At 44.6% G+C, this 14981-nt stretch overlaps 1 protein-coding gene and 1 non-coding gene across 3 annotated transcripts; both read left to right on the plus strand.

Moving 5' to 3' along the window:
* Nucleotides 1–1374: 1374 nt before the first annotated feature.
* MIR5185B (microRNA MIR5185b) lies at nt 1375–1527 on the plus strand. Its single transcript, NR_126934.1, has one exon. It is a non-coding gene; the product is annotated as a microRNA MIR5185b (primary transcript).
* A 7089-nt stretch (nt 1528–8616) lies between these two features.
* On the plus strand, nt 8617–13305 carry LOC100823831. 2 transcript variants are annotated; one of them, XM_003579316.4, is made up of 3 exons: nt 8617–10128; nt 10582–10853; nt 13078–13305. In XM_003579316.4, the coding sequence occupies exons 1-2, from the start codon at nt 8922–8924 to the stop codon at nt 10851–10853; spliced, it is 1479 nt and encodes a 492-aa protein (XP_003579364.1). In that variant the 5' UTR covers nt 8617–8921; the 3' UTR covers nt 13078–13305. The 2 variants fall into 2 exon arrangements, with proteins under 2 accessions (XP_003579364.1, XP_010239738.1); XM_010241436.3 differs by having other exon boundaries at nt 8618–10128; nt 13073–13305.
* The last annotated feature ends 1676 nt before the right edge of the window (nt 13306–14981 follow it).

Consider the following 14981-nt stretch of genomic DNA (forward strand, 5'->3'; position numbering starts at 1 on the left):
GTTTTTGGGAAGCGCTCCGCGCGACTGCTCGCTTCCCTGCAACCACGGGTCGTCTGCCTTCTCGATCCGGCGGGTGCGCGACACGCCGCCGTCTTCTTCGTCAACAACTTCGTCGAGCGAACGTAACAGCAACGGCTTCCTCTCCGATCTGTGAGTTCATATTGCTGTCCGTTGGGATGTTTAATACTTCTAATATTTTCGAGATGCATCTGCCAGTTGCTATTGTCGTCATGATCTATATTCTGGAATTATTCATTGAATTGTTATTCTCGAAATTGCTTAATTTTCCAACAATGTCACCTACCGAAAGATTTGTGGCCTGGAGGATGTTGGCTACCATCAAAAGAATATTCATAATTGATTGTGATGGCAAGACGTAACACTCTCTACTAACCACCCCAAAACAACTTTCCCATGTAAAGCCTTATATCCGACACATTCTCAGTTTCTCGTTCCAGTATTGTAGCATATCCGGCAGACAGCTCATGTTGAACCAATTCTATTTGTAAAATCCTACATCGCTCGCTCTCTCCCTCCTCCTGCGCATCCTTTGCACTTTTTATATGTGTTGTATGGTGGTTACTCATGAGTGAATTTCATACCGTACAGGGAAGGTATTGTATTTCATATGGTTACTCATTAGTATTTAATGATGTTATTTTCATATGAACATGGTTGGAAAACGTATACTCCCTCGGTCCGGAAATAATCCTATACGAATCCAAGTCACTTATTTTCAGACGGAGAGAGTAGTATTTCATTGTCGTAAACTTTTCGAACAACAACTAAAACTTTGGACCTAGAAACTCCTTTTTTAACCACTACCCCATAAAACTCATAGACATTTGCATGCTCAGACACTATCACCTCACGCATCTAACTCATATATCACCTACCGAAAGATTTGTGGCGTGGAGGATGTTGGCTACCATCAAAAGAATATTCTCAATTGATTGTGATGGCAAGACGTAACACTCTCTACTAACCGCCCCCAAACAACTTTCCCCTTGGAAGCATTGTATCAGGCACATTCTCAATTTCTTTCTTTTTTTAGGGGGACACATTCTCAATTTCTCATTCCAGTAGTGTAGCTTATCCGGCACACACCACATGTTGAACCAATTTTATTTGTAGAATCCTATTGTATCTGCATGAACCAATCCCTCCTGCAGTTCTTTTGGCACCTTTTAATACGCATTGTACGACGGTTACTCATTCGTGCTCTGATAGAACTTCATACCGCGCAGGAGAGGTCTCATGTTCTTGCATGGGAGATGCCCGTATTGATCTTTACAAGTATCTCACAAGGTTTTTTTTTTTTGGAACACGAGGGTACCACAGACTAGGTCGGTGCATTCCTGTATGCGAACCAACTTAGGGTTGTGTACTCACGCGAAAGTCCCGCTTCTAGTTCATTTTTCAAATCTTCTATTCAAAATTTTGCTCATAATTTGAATAAGAGGTTTGAGAATTGAACTAGAAGCGGGACTTTTGCGGGATCCCGTTTGCACCCTTACTCACCAGCCCACTAGGCCTAGTTACACGGCACAAACCGTATATCTATACGGCAAAATAATTACTCCCTCCGATCCTAAATTGTTGTCGAAATATTACATGTATCTAAACGCTTTTTAAGAATAGATACATCCATATTTGGACAAATTTGAGTCAAGAATTTAGAATCAGAGGGAGTATTTACCAACATTAATTATCGCATGCAATTGAGATATGTAACCACTCAGTTAATTAGGGCCGCCAACCACTACTCCATAACTGGATAGTCATAAATGTTGTTTTTACTTGTTTGTCATTAAGCATGCTGCGTGAATGGACAATAAAGATGAGATTTGCCCTCTCTATATACGGGAGATATCATGAGCCCCTCGAATGGTCAGATCTATAAATGCTAAGGTCAAAGAGTCAACATAAGGATTTCGAGACACGTGATCGACAAAGTGTGGTCGAGTTTGAGCTTGACCAATATGGTGAGACAAAGATAGTGGATGTATGTAACAATGAGTTGGTCCATTTGATACATTCTTTATGCGCATTTGAGAGTTGACATGTCTTTTTCTAAGGGCCGCGCTAAGTACTTGAATCATGTCTAAATGTACACACACATATAGGCTCGCACACTTAACTGGCCGAATTAGACTGGAGATTGAGTCCGATATGGTCATGTAAAAGGCAAAGATCTTATAGCTCGTTTGGCATCCATCCATTCATTTAGTTTGGCAGAAATGAAATGAAAATCCAATTTTTGATAGGATTTCATTTGGTTGAATTTCAATTCCAGGTTCAAAACTCATGTTTGTTTATCACATGGATTTGTAGAGTGAGAGACAATTCTAAACAAATGATGACTTTTATAGAGGAATTGGAGTTAGTTATAGTGTGATTCCATGAAATTCTAGATACAATTCCAGTGGCAAATTCCGTGCCAACCAAACAAGTTGGTTTCTGAAATTCAAAATGAATTCCGGAATTCTAGGCCCAAATGATGGATGCCAAACGAGATGTTAGGGTTAGGCCAATTCCCAAAGCCTATTCATCACCTCTCCGGCTCTTCTGCACTTCTACGCCCGAAGTCACTATTCCAACCTATGACACGGGACGAAATCCCAACCCAATGGTGGATCCATTACGAGAACATATGATCTCCTCCCCAAGACGCCAACAAGAATCTCGATGCATCTGGTTCAATCTCTCTTGGATCCGTGCACCGGGTCGCTTCTCATTTCTTTCATGACACTTGCCCGATAGCCAAGACCATCATCGTTGTGTTTTTTCTTGGGTAAATGATTGTTATCACCCGAAAGATCCAACGTATTCGGTCCACCGTCTCCTGCGCACGACACCCCTGGCGTTTTTGTTGCGAAAAAAATTGCAGCCGTGGTGTGGGTCCCACCAATGTTTCCTTCTTTATCCTTTCTCTCCTCCCGTTCAACCTAATCTCCTCCCGATAGAGACTCGTGGGCTTATGATTTCCCCCTCCCGTAACTACTCCTTTAAATCCAGCCACCATAGCCTCCCTATGAAATCATAGGTGATGTGTAACATTGGCAAGTATCTTAGGTGAAACATTGATGTGGATACTTTGGATAATATGGATACTTATATGATGACTTGTATCTTGTTTGGACTTAGTGCTTTGCTAGTGATGTGTTGATCCATTAGTTTCTTATGTGAAAACATGGCGTGAGTTGTGTGAAACTTACCCTGAGTCAAGTCGTGGACTTGTGCTCATACTGGTTATTTGTGTGTTCGCTTTCAGGTGTTGCCGGAGCTAGAGGAACATGGTCGATGACGGGATCGAGGGACGAAGCTTGGGAGAAGCTGAGGTCGAGGGATCAATGTCATGCGGGACGTTCGTGCAAGGGAACAATGAAAGTGAAAACTACGATGATCCGGGAGGGCACCGGTTTGTCGTATGTTGTTTATACTGGAGATGTACGGTATTGGAGATATTCGACACGTGATGGTCGAGTTTTGAAGACATCACAAGAAGAGTTGATGACATGGAGTGGCATCGACATGAAGACATGTAGGTCCAGCCGTGGCTGCATGAGAGCTGTTTAAAGATTAAACAGTAGCGTTATTAAGATGGCGTCCTATGGAAAAGTGGTCCACATGAATGTTGTGCGCGTCGTCGAGACGAACAACTTTTCTTTTGGACTCATCTCAATCCGAGGTCGTATGCGGGCCCCATAGGCAGAATACCGACCGGTGCAGAGGAGTTGGTGTTGGATTCGGACTCGGTTTAGGGTCGCGAATTTTCCCTTATAAATAGAGGGCGTCCTAGATAGGATTTCAGCAAGGACGTGAGGGAACTCAGAGCTTTAAATCTAGATCAATTCTTGGAAAGTTCTTGGATGCATGGTTGTATCTTTTGTAATCGATCAACATCGTTGCAATAAAGAGATTCGTTGGCGGTGTCAGCTCTGTTCTTTTCGGATCTTCGTGGATTCTTCGTGCTAGATCTTTCTAACACTTTGCTGCAGGTTTATCACGAGTTCATAATACTTTGCTGCAGGTTTACCACGAGATCAAGGAAGATCGCGATTACTTCATCTTTCTTGTTATTCCTCGAAATCGATTATAGATTAATTCTCGTAACTTTCTGTCAGCTGTTACTGATTTGATCATATCTTTTGATTGGTAAGTCCAATTGAGATTGTTCTTATTGAGTTGGTTAGATAATTTCAATACCTTTTTTTTTTGCATACTCATACGTATTTTTTGGTTCGTCCAATCAAAAGTTACGGCTGTTTTACTATCACGGACAGAAATGTGATTTATGGTTTGAACTTTTGGGAAAAGTTTTAATTTGCTTCCGCGCAATCATTCACCCCCCCTCTGATTGCCTATCTCGATCTCACACTCCCGCTTGCAAGAGCAAGGACAGGTTGTTATCGGCACAGAGAGCGAGGGCCGCTGGTGCTGCGAGTGACGGCCGCTGGTATTGCGAGGCGGTGCTCCAAGGATGCTAGCCCGTTGTGATGTTCCTGGCTCCCGATGGCGGTGCTGCGAGCGGCAGTCGGCGTTGCCGTGACGGGCCGCTGGAGGTGCTGTGAGTGGCGGCCGGCGTTGCTGCGACGGCCACCAGTGCTGCAAGGAGGTGCTGGTGCTGTGAGGATGATAGCCTGTTGTGTTGTTCCTGGCTCCCACGGCGGTGATGCGAGCGGCAGCAGGCAAGGCGGCGACACGCAGCCGGCCTTGCTGCGACGGGCCGTTGGAGGTGCTATGGGCGGCGGCCAGCGATGCTACGACGGGCCGCTGGAGGTGGTGCCACGGGCAGCTGGAGGCTCTGCGACCAACAGCCAGGGGCGCTGCGACAACACTGCTGGATGCGAAGGCGCCATCGCTGTTTCTGCCATGGCGATGCTACGACAACGGTCGGCGGTTCTACAACGAAGAGATTTTTGAGAGAGATGAGAACTTGCGTCGACTCACAGAGTCGTGTTTAGTTGAAGCGACCGCCCCCGTATACGAATTCGATCTTTGTGCTTTAGTGCTAGTCCCTGGATCGACTCACTAGCACACACAGTTTCAAGATGTCATATCATAGAACAAAGGTCTCAATATTACAATGCATCATCCAGAATTTAAAAGTACTTACAAACTCGCATAACCCCATAGGTTAGCTGAAAATAAAACAATTGTTTGGCAGCGAAAAACAGAAGATAAAAGGGCTACATCAACACCACGGTAAGAGCGTGTTGGTATATAGGCCCGTAACCCAAAACAAGCAGTACGTACTCTTGCTCTTCATCGGAGCTTCCTGCATCATTAAACGATGCAGCCACTAGGGTCAATACATTGAATGTATTGGCAAGATCACTAGGAGTTATATCAGAACCTATCAAGTATATGCATAATGTGGCAAAGTGGGGTTCAAGGCTATTTGCACAAAAGCTTAATTGTTTTGTCCTATCTTTTAATCAAATAAATTTTATTACTATTGGACATGGGGTAGACACACCCATGCTCCTATTAAACTAAGGACATTGAGTAGACACAACAATGCTCCTAAACCCAAGTTCAAACCATTCATTTTATTTAGAAATTAGAATTGAGACTTTCCTTACAGCTCCACATCTAGTTGCTCATAATTGTCCATAACCGGGGACACGGCTAAGTACTTAGTTTTGACGCTCTCAAGAGTTGGTACACATTCCCCACAAGAAACCGACGGGTTAATCCCTTGCTGTCCTCAAGGTAGAGTAGCAACAGCATCGATTACGAGATTTTACGAGGTAATTCCCTAAACCACGAGAGAATCACACTCCCACTACACATTCTATCTCAGTACAGTTTCTCGGGTCTAGGTTCATACAACTTACTCTTGTCTCGCCAGAGCCCATATAGCATCGTGGTTGTACTGGAAGCTACTAAATAGGAAATTAGTCCAGTCTCGGTTATCCCAGGTGGCATTCCACATATGCGACGCAGGCGCTCCCATAGACATGGAGAGACGACTCATAGAAATGGATCCATAGAAATGGACCTGACGTCGCATAACCTCAAAATCCTCGAAGCAGCCCACCCAGGATGGTTCATTGAATTAATTGTTTTGCCTTACTCTAATAAAACATTTCATATCTCCAAAGGCATAACAATATCATAATGTAGTAATTTCCCCCACGATACTACCATAGCCTAGTATTCCACTACAATCGATGGCAATTTGGTAGCAAGGTAATGGCAAGGGTAAACTATACTACCTGGGATTTATAACTAGCATAGAGGTACGAGTAATATTCTTAATGCATCTAATAAAACAACTAGTGCATAGTAAAATATTTAGGAGATGATCAAAGTGAACTTGCCTTGTCCAAGGTTGTGATAGTTCTCGCACTCTTCGCAACAACAAACTTCACAATCCACACAATCTAAAATAAAAAAAAGCACACACACAATAAACATGCCATTCAATACAAAAACATGCTACGATGCATATGCCATGATGATGCACACTTAGGTTGCTTCTAAAAGTAACTTGTTTAGTTTCTGTTTTGAAAGGCTTGTCAAAAGATTTGGACAGATTAATGAAATAATAAGGAGGTAATTACTATGCATGAAACAAAGATGAGCTTTAAATAAAGGCTTATTTGATTTTTGTAAAGCTTGGAGCAAGATTGAAATTTGTGTGGCAAAAATATTTACAAAAAAAATTCCCCTCTGGTCCTAATGGACAGAGAGTATACTCAAAATATTTTTCAACAAGCTAACAAGTTCAAAACCAGTTTGAAATAATTCAAAAGAATATTAAACCCTAATTAAGCATTCTGCAATTTGCTTCTGTTAAAGTTGTTCAAATTCAAAATTTAACTTATGCCAAAAGATTCTACAAGTTGTGAGGATTCCAGAAAGGTGCGGATCATAATTTTTGGCCAAATGGTTTAAAAGATATGAAGGTCTGAAGTTCGGCTTTTCTGCAAAGTTCACATTTAATTCGGCCGAGAAATATGTTTTAATTTAAAAAGGGTGACACGTGGCATTATCCTATAGGCCGGTACCGTTTCGGTAAGGCTTTTAATCTCAGCCGCTGGATCTCACTTAACATAACATGGGCGGCCGAGATTTAATCATACCGGTTCGAATAAAATGCTCTAATCTCAGCCGTCGAGCGAGATCCGACGGTCGGGGGGGTTCAGGCTCACCTCCGGCCGGCGGTTAGGGTTCCGGCGAGAAATCCGGCGAGTCGGGGGGGTCGGCGGCAGGGACGATGCGGCTTCGCAAGGCGGTCACGATGGCGGCGACGGCTTCCTCCGGGGACGCTCAGGGCGACGCCTAGGACGGAGACAGTGGCCGACGGCGGCGGAGGGCTTCGGGCAGTGGTGTTCCGGGAGCTGCAGTGTGAGAGAAAGAAGAACGCGCGCGTCACGGGGTGCGCAAGGAAGCAAGGAAGAAAGGGCAACAGAAAGATGGGGCTATTGTTCACCGGTTAACTGGCGGTGACGAAAAAAGGCGGCGGCGGCCATGAAATTCCAGCGAGGAATCCGGCAGCCTGGCGGCGTGATTTTGGTCGTGCGAGAGGGGGAAACGGCTGCGGGCGACACGAGCTTTATAGCGACGCACACGGTGCGGAGAAAGGGGGTTCGTGGGCGAGGCGGACGCGGGGTGGCCGTCGTGGGCGAGGTGGACTGTTGCGCGCGGGGAATTCGGCCGGTGGTTGAAGACGGCCTTGACAGGAGGGCCCCACCTGTCAGCGGCTGGAGGCGGTTCGGCGCGCGGGACTGGGCCGGTTCGGTTGGCTCAGCCGGTTAACAGGCCGGCCCGGCCAACATTTGGCCGAGCCGGCCACGGTTTTTCTTTTTTTTTTCCTCTTTTCCTTTTCTTTTTCTATTTTCTGTTTTTGAACACCAAAATTGATTCAAAACTCGAAATCACTCCAAATAAATTGCAAATTTTTTGTAAAATCATATTTTCATATGATCTAAGTTTTGGGACAAGAATTCTCTCAAAATAAAATATTTAAAAATACCTTTGCTTATAGATTAGCCTTTAAGGCCTTTTAAACTATCAAAATAATTTGTTTTTCAAAACAAATTCAAAAGCCAAATTATGGGGTATCTTTATATAAGCATTAAATCTCTTTTTATGCCAAAACCCTCGTGGGTCAAAATGCAATTATTCGAAAGCAAGAACAAAGACACTTTTGTAAAATGGTTTTCTGGGTTAACTTTGGGGTTTTAAATGTGATTAGATGCAAGGGTGGCATGATGCTTATGAAATGCAATGCATATGGAGAGTTTTGAAAATTTGGGGTGTTACATTAGTTTGGACGCGAGGGTGGGGACCGAATTCAACAGTTTCGCTGCAGACCGGATGGATCGATCTAACGGTGGAGCACATGCATCGGACGGCTTTTTTTGCCAGGAAGCTTCTGAATATGATTGTGAGGCTTGCTATGAAAATGCTTTGGATCTAAGATTTGGGCTGTCCTCTCAAAACAAAAAGATTTGGGTTGTCTGTCCTCGATTCCATTACCGTGGGTTTACTTCAGGTCAGAAACGCCCACGCCCACGATGAATAGACCTTGGGATCACTGTCTGCGTGCGTGTGTGAATAGGCTGCCAAAAATGGCCCGCCGTGCTGTGAACGCCCAACTGAACAGCCACCCTGGAAAACAGACCTTGCGGGTTACGTCCCGGGAAACCAACAAATTACCCCACCACCGCGAGAACGCTTCCCACATCGTCACGGCCAATCCCACCGAATCCCACAACCATTTCGCCGCCGCCGAGCAACCGCCCGCGCGCGAAAGCCACCTTCGAGAAGAAGCGAAAGGAACCAAATCCCGGCACGACTCCTCCGCCTTTACCCCGTGACCAACCCTCCGGCCATCACCGCCCGGAATCTCGGTCGAATTGGAAGGGGATCGTGCCAGATTTGGCGGTGAATTGTGTTATGCGGTGATGGCGCGCTGCCCTGGCGCCGCGGCGGCGCACGCGCGCTGGACGGCGCGGTCTCTGGCCGGCGCATTCCTCGACCTCGCCATTGTCTACGCCTTCCTCTGCGCCGCGGCCGCCGCCTCCTTGGCTTCCCGCCTCCTCGCGCTGTGCGGCATCGCGCTCCCCTGCACCTGCTCCCGCCCCCACCTTCCCTGCATCCTCGGCTTCCTCTTCCGCTACCCCTCCAGCGTCCTCGAATCCCTCCTCCTCTCCATCCGCTCTCGCTTCCCCTTCGTCGTCAACTCCGACGCCGACCAGCGGGAAGAGAAGGAGCAAGGGGGAAAGGCAGTCGATGGGGAAGAGGAAGACGCGGACCTGAGGCGGCTGGTGGACGAGGGTAGGGATGCGCGCTCGGCGCTGCAGCAGGAGCTGGAGAAGGAACGCAGCGCCGCGGCATCGGCCGCCGAGGAGGCCATGGCGATGATCCTGCGCCTGCAGAAGGAGAAATCTACTCTGGAGATCGAGGCGCGGCAGCAGCGGCGCACCTCCGACGAGCGATGCGCCTTTTACGAGGACGAGGTGGAGGAGCTCAGGGACATCTTGCTCATGCGGGAGCGCGAGGCCCGGTCGCTGCAGAAGGAGGTCGACTCCTACCGGCGGTTGCTTGGTCTCACCGGGGATGATGAGGATGAGGAGGAGGAAGAGATGGTGACGCCACACACTTTCTTTCTAGAGGGCGATCCAAGCTCTTCCAAGTCGGTTGATAAGAATGTGGGGAGTGATGGAATGGTTCGACTGTGCAATGATCCTCTGTTCAGTTTCAAGAGGCAGTTTGTCCGTGAAGGATTGGTGCCACCCATCCGTGTGGGTCATGTTAAGGATGGGAACGGGGACAGTTTGTCTTTTCAGGCTGCCGAGCAAGTTCCTGCGGTTGGACCGAATTCAGGGGTGGATAGCTGTGAAGATGATGGCGCTGAGACGGTGGTAATTCTCCCCCTATCTGCCCGGAGTTTGGATTTCCCTTTATCTGCTCGAAGTTTGGATCAAGTCGGTGATGTTGAAGTTGATGCTGCAGCTGGTATGAAAGCTTTCGAACAGCGGACTGCCGATCAATTTCAGGAGGTTGACTGTGGACATGTAGACAAGATTAGCCATGATTTTGTGGCAAGTGAGAATGATGCAAATATCTTCGATGTGCATGTTGTTGATGATATTTGCTTCTCTACTGAAGGTACTTGCATATGGAAAAATTGAACTTAATTCATGATTGTTATATTAGCTAGTATATGGCATGCAGAAGTTAGAACTTAATTCATTCAAGTTATTCTTCATGCGCCTGCAGCTTAGGATGTACGGAGTACACAATATGTTGTATAATTTTTTATAAGTAGCTGTTATTTTTATTTTCCGTATCATATGTACCTCACAAGGTGCTACAACTTTTTGTAGCTTTTAAAACTGATACATGCATGCGTACCTGCATCCTCTTAAATTTTGTTAGTCATAGTTTGAAAATTTCTCAATATCTTGCTAATGAGCATTTTCTTCATGTGTATTTTGGTTGTATTTGATGATTCACCAGTGTGATATGTTTACTCATAGTTGGCACCTTTTAAGAAACTATATGTTTACATAATCTATTGAAAGTTGAAACTTATGCTGAAAATGAGTTGTTCATACACAGTTAAAGGCCTGATTGGCCGAAGCTTCTCAGATGCAACAATGCAAGCAGACAAGTTGCAGAATCGAGCTGCCACAGATGATCTCCTGGGTAAAAGTTTGAATGCCATTAAAGGTGCACAAGACAAGATAAGACTTGCAGCATGTGAAAGGAGGCAATCATTACAGTTGCAACTCTTAGAGGATATAGCGGACCAACTTCAAGAAATCAAAGATGCTGCAGATGCAGGGCGACACTTGCAGTGTACTTCTCCTAAAAATTTAAAGAAAAATTAGGTAAGTAACCAATGGAGTTTAGTTTTGATTGTTTTCTTCGGGTACATCATTTCTCATGGTGCTGCATATAGCTTAATATCTTTAACCTGCAATAATCCAATATTAATGCTGTCTCCCTAGGAAAAAGTTGCACTAACTCTCTTACTCACCTTTTCAATATATGACTGGCGTATTTCATCAGTCAGACTCTGTACTTAATAGATGATGCTAGGGCATGAGTTTTGGGCCTTTTTTCTCTTACCTTGTTCATTTATTTTCAAAAGACGCTAGTAAAGTACTCCCTCCGTCCCATATTAAGTGACTTTCTATTACATATATCTAGACGCTTTTTAGACATAGATATATCCATATTTGGGAAAATTTGAGTCACTTAATATGAGACGGAGGGAGTAACAAATTTTTTCTTTTGTTTGAAACGGCTGCTTTGCATTTTCTTGATTGTAGCACATTTTAGATAATAATGTACAAATGTGTTTGCACAAGTGCTGGTACGTATTATCAGATAGTTATAGAGAATATTTCAGAGCTAGATTATGATACCTCCTGGCAGAGCAGTGAAATGGCTCCCAGCAAATATCTAAATCTACATGTTTGGTGTTTTTGTGTGCCTGTATATTTTCATGACAACATTAACATTTTTGCACCCTGGAAAAAGCAAATTCAGTGCTTTAAAGAGCACATTTTTGAAACACTGAACTTGTTTTTTACATAGGGTGGAAATCATCTCTTTTTTCCATGACATTTGAAGACACAAATAGTTGGACACAGATATGTGTAAAAAATCCAAATTTTTTGACACTTGGTAAAATTGTTTTGTTTTCACCCGAGAGCATGTGCTCCCAGGTGCACTTCGAATTACCCACCTGACTCGTTCTTAATAAGATGTGCCCCTAGGTGCAACTTTGAATTGCCCGCCTGACTAGTTCCTAATACTGTGCGACTCTTCAGACCTGTCACAGTTTTAGGGACCCTATTTGAACAACTTGAGTGTATTGCCTGCAAATCACACAATGGACAACACCTTTCCAGCTAACTAGGATAATGAATAAATATATCATGCAGTTAAATTTTTTTATGAACCCCGTCAGAGGGCTGGGTGTTCATGCAGTTCCATGAAGAAGAATATACTGTAGTAATATACCATGTATGTGTCCGTGAACTACGGATGCTGAAGTTTGTCTCAGAAATCTTCGTAAGGTTCTGATGTCATTCTCTCTAGTTTATTTTTCTAGCACATGAATAGGTCAATTCATGGGCAACCCAGATTCTTGGGCCCTGTCCTGTGAATTGCAGAGCATCGTTCCAAAATTATGGCAACTAACCAATCAGAAGCCATATCTGATGAAATTTAGTACTACCTCTATTCCATAATTCTTGTCTCAAATTTGCCCAAAAATGGATGTATCTATTCCTAAAAAGCGTCTAGATACATGTAATATTTCGACAAGAATTATGAAACGGAGGGAGTAACAAATTTTGTACTCCTTCCGTTTCATAAAGATTGGCGCGGCTTTGGACTACAGGTAGTTCAAAACCGTGCCAGTCTTTATGGAATGGAGGGAGTAGGATGCAAGGGGCACGCAGCAATATCCCATATCTCATTATTACTGTGAATGTTAATTTGTGGCCGTTTATACGTCAGCACTGGCATCCTGAAGATTTTGCATCTCTGGGCTTCAAAAGCAAACGGCCCCAAACAGTTACCACCCCATAGATCGTTTAGTATACTGTATCTATTGTGTACACGTTCAAAATCTAATGAGCTGGACATATAATAAACTTTCTATTGAACATCATCCTCATTCTTTTTCAATCAAACATTGAGTTCTTCAGTATGAAACAATCTGGAAGTGTTAATACATTCAGGCCTGGTGCATAAGAAAACTTGTCCCCCATCAATACAGCACATTTCATTCAACCAAAGCTACTGCTATTGGCAATGGTTGGACGAGAATTGCATGTTATGTTACTTGCACAACTGGTGGCAATCAAAAGCTTCTAGTTATGTAATAATAGTCTGTTGAAATTTTTCCGGTGATTGACAACTTAGTAGCCAATCATAGATATGACTCTATTTAGTCATAAATGTTTTGTTTTGCCATTATAACAAGTTATTAACCCATATTGTGTTGAACCACTGGGGTAATTTTCTTTTCCCTCTCACCAGAAACTTTAATTTATGCCATATAAGAGTACTTAACCCGTGCATTTTCTTGCAGAACAGGCACACTATGTGGTACGGCAAGACCGTTCATGTTGTGAATATTTGATTTCGTTTGTAGTCACTTAGTTTTAATGTTTGGCTGTTCTTTTAACTAAATATGTGGGTTCCTAGCGATGTAAGTGTACATATAAGTTTATTTGTTGTATGTAATCTTCTGGCTGTTTTTCACGGATTCTATGCTTCTTGTGCAGATTATTATTTATCTATGATACTTAAAACTATGGGGTATGCCAACCTATGGTACCGTCATTTCGAATATATATACATATAATAACCTTTCGAAGACCAAATAAGGAAGATAGACAAACTATATTCTTATGCAATTAATTACATAATTTATTGAGTAAATACCACTAATCTTAGAAAAAGGAAGCATAATTAATTTGAGAAAACTTGGTTGAGTTACATAATTAATTATATCATTTATTTAAAGGCTTTCATCAAGGTCCTTTGTAGTCAATGTCCTTAGATCTGTCCTTGACGATTCTCTATGTATTTGGTGCTAAGATTAAAGAATATTGTAAGGCCACGTGTATTCGACAAAGTTGACACGACAATGTCTTTTGAATATGTTGTGTCACCTCATGAAGCGTGACCTAGTCTCCTACCTTAGGATATGTGTCGAGTGGATTGTTAGCCTCGAGTTCGGAGTGAATGGGTCTTTCCAAGATACGAGGCAGGAAGTCTTTCATGGCCCTCTCAGGTTCGGACCGAATGGGTCTTTTCGAACAACAAGGTGAGATACACTTGGGATTGTAATCCAATCCCTCGACCTTGAGTCCAGACCGAAAGGGTCTTTTCGGAACTTGAACTAGAGTTCCTTGGAGCTCTAGGCATCTTGACATAGCCATCGTCAGAAGGTGACGCAAGGGGCATGTGACCTCCATCCTGGAGGTGCTCTTTCATTGTTTTCAGTTCCCTTGGCAAAAACAGAGTGGGGATCGTCCCTTGGATTCATTGGACTTCTTTTCGGACGTGTCGAGCTCCGGTTGGTTGGGCGCCTACGTCTCGGACGGCCATAGTTGGCTACAAATGTTGTCGTCGAGGGAACGCCGGAATTACGGGTGTCGATGTACTAAGGTGTAAACGTTAGTTGGGTGTTTAAACTGCCTTTATTAGAGAAGTTCGTCGTACACTTGCGAGAAAGACGTGCCTATGCTTTTTTAGATAGGTCCGGCCACTTCGTTGAGCGTGGCCTAGTCTCATGTTAGGAGTAGCGGCAGAGGTCGTGGCTTGACTAGTTGCTCGAGTAGTACACAAACTTCTCGAACCAACCTCAAAACTCCCAGACAGTTTTACAACCCCATGGCGGGTATTTGTAGGGCTAGGGGCCGTGACAAACTACCCTTAGGGAAAGGTAAATGCCTTCGGGGTCCCATTGATGCTAACGCATGGGTCGCTCCGGCTAATTCCCGCGAAGGAGACTGCCTGGGCACTGCGGGCTCGGGAAGCCACTTCCCCGCAACCATCGGGCTAGCTGCCTCCGCAAGTTGCTCAATCCGGCAACCCACCTGCATCCCGGCAAGCCTTGTTGCGGGGGGTTCTGTCCCCCGCAACCTACCTCGAGCATGACGGGACTGAGGCAGGTGACCGAGTTAAGGACAGCGCCTTTAATTCCCTTGTAGGGCTAGAGCGGCGAGTCGAATAACCTCCTCGCCCTGGAAGGCTAGAGCGGTGACCCTAGTCTTCTTTTTACACCCTGTCAACAGTAACAAGAGCTTTGCATGTTGTACATCGTGGCTCCGATCGGGCCACCTCATTTGTTCGCTCAACACGTACTTGGCTAGCGTGGCACTTGTAGACCAAGGCCACTTGTAGAAGGGTTCGGCTTTTAGATAGTCAGATAGACAAGTAGGAAGCCCGGGAACACTCCCGGCAACCTGTAATCCGATCAAAGTGCTAAC

The sequence above is a fragment of the Brachypodium distachyon genome, chromosome 5 (assembly GCF_000005505.3).
Source record: "Brachypodium distachyon strain Bd21 chromosome 5, Brachypodium_distachyon_v3.0, whole genome shotgun sequence".
Classification (NCBI taxonomy): domain Eukaryota; kingdom Viridiplantae; phylum Streptophyta; class Magnoliopsida; order Poales; family Poaceae; genus Brachypodium; species Brachypodium distachyon.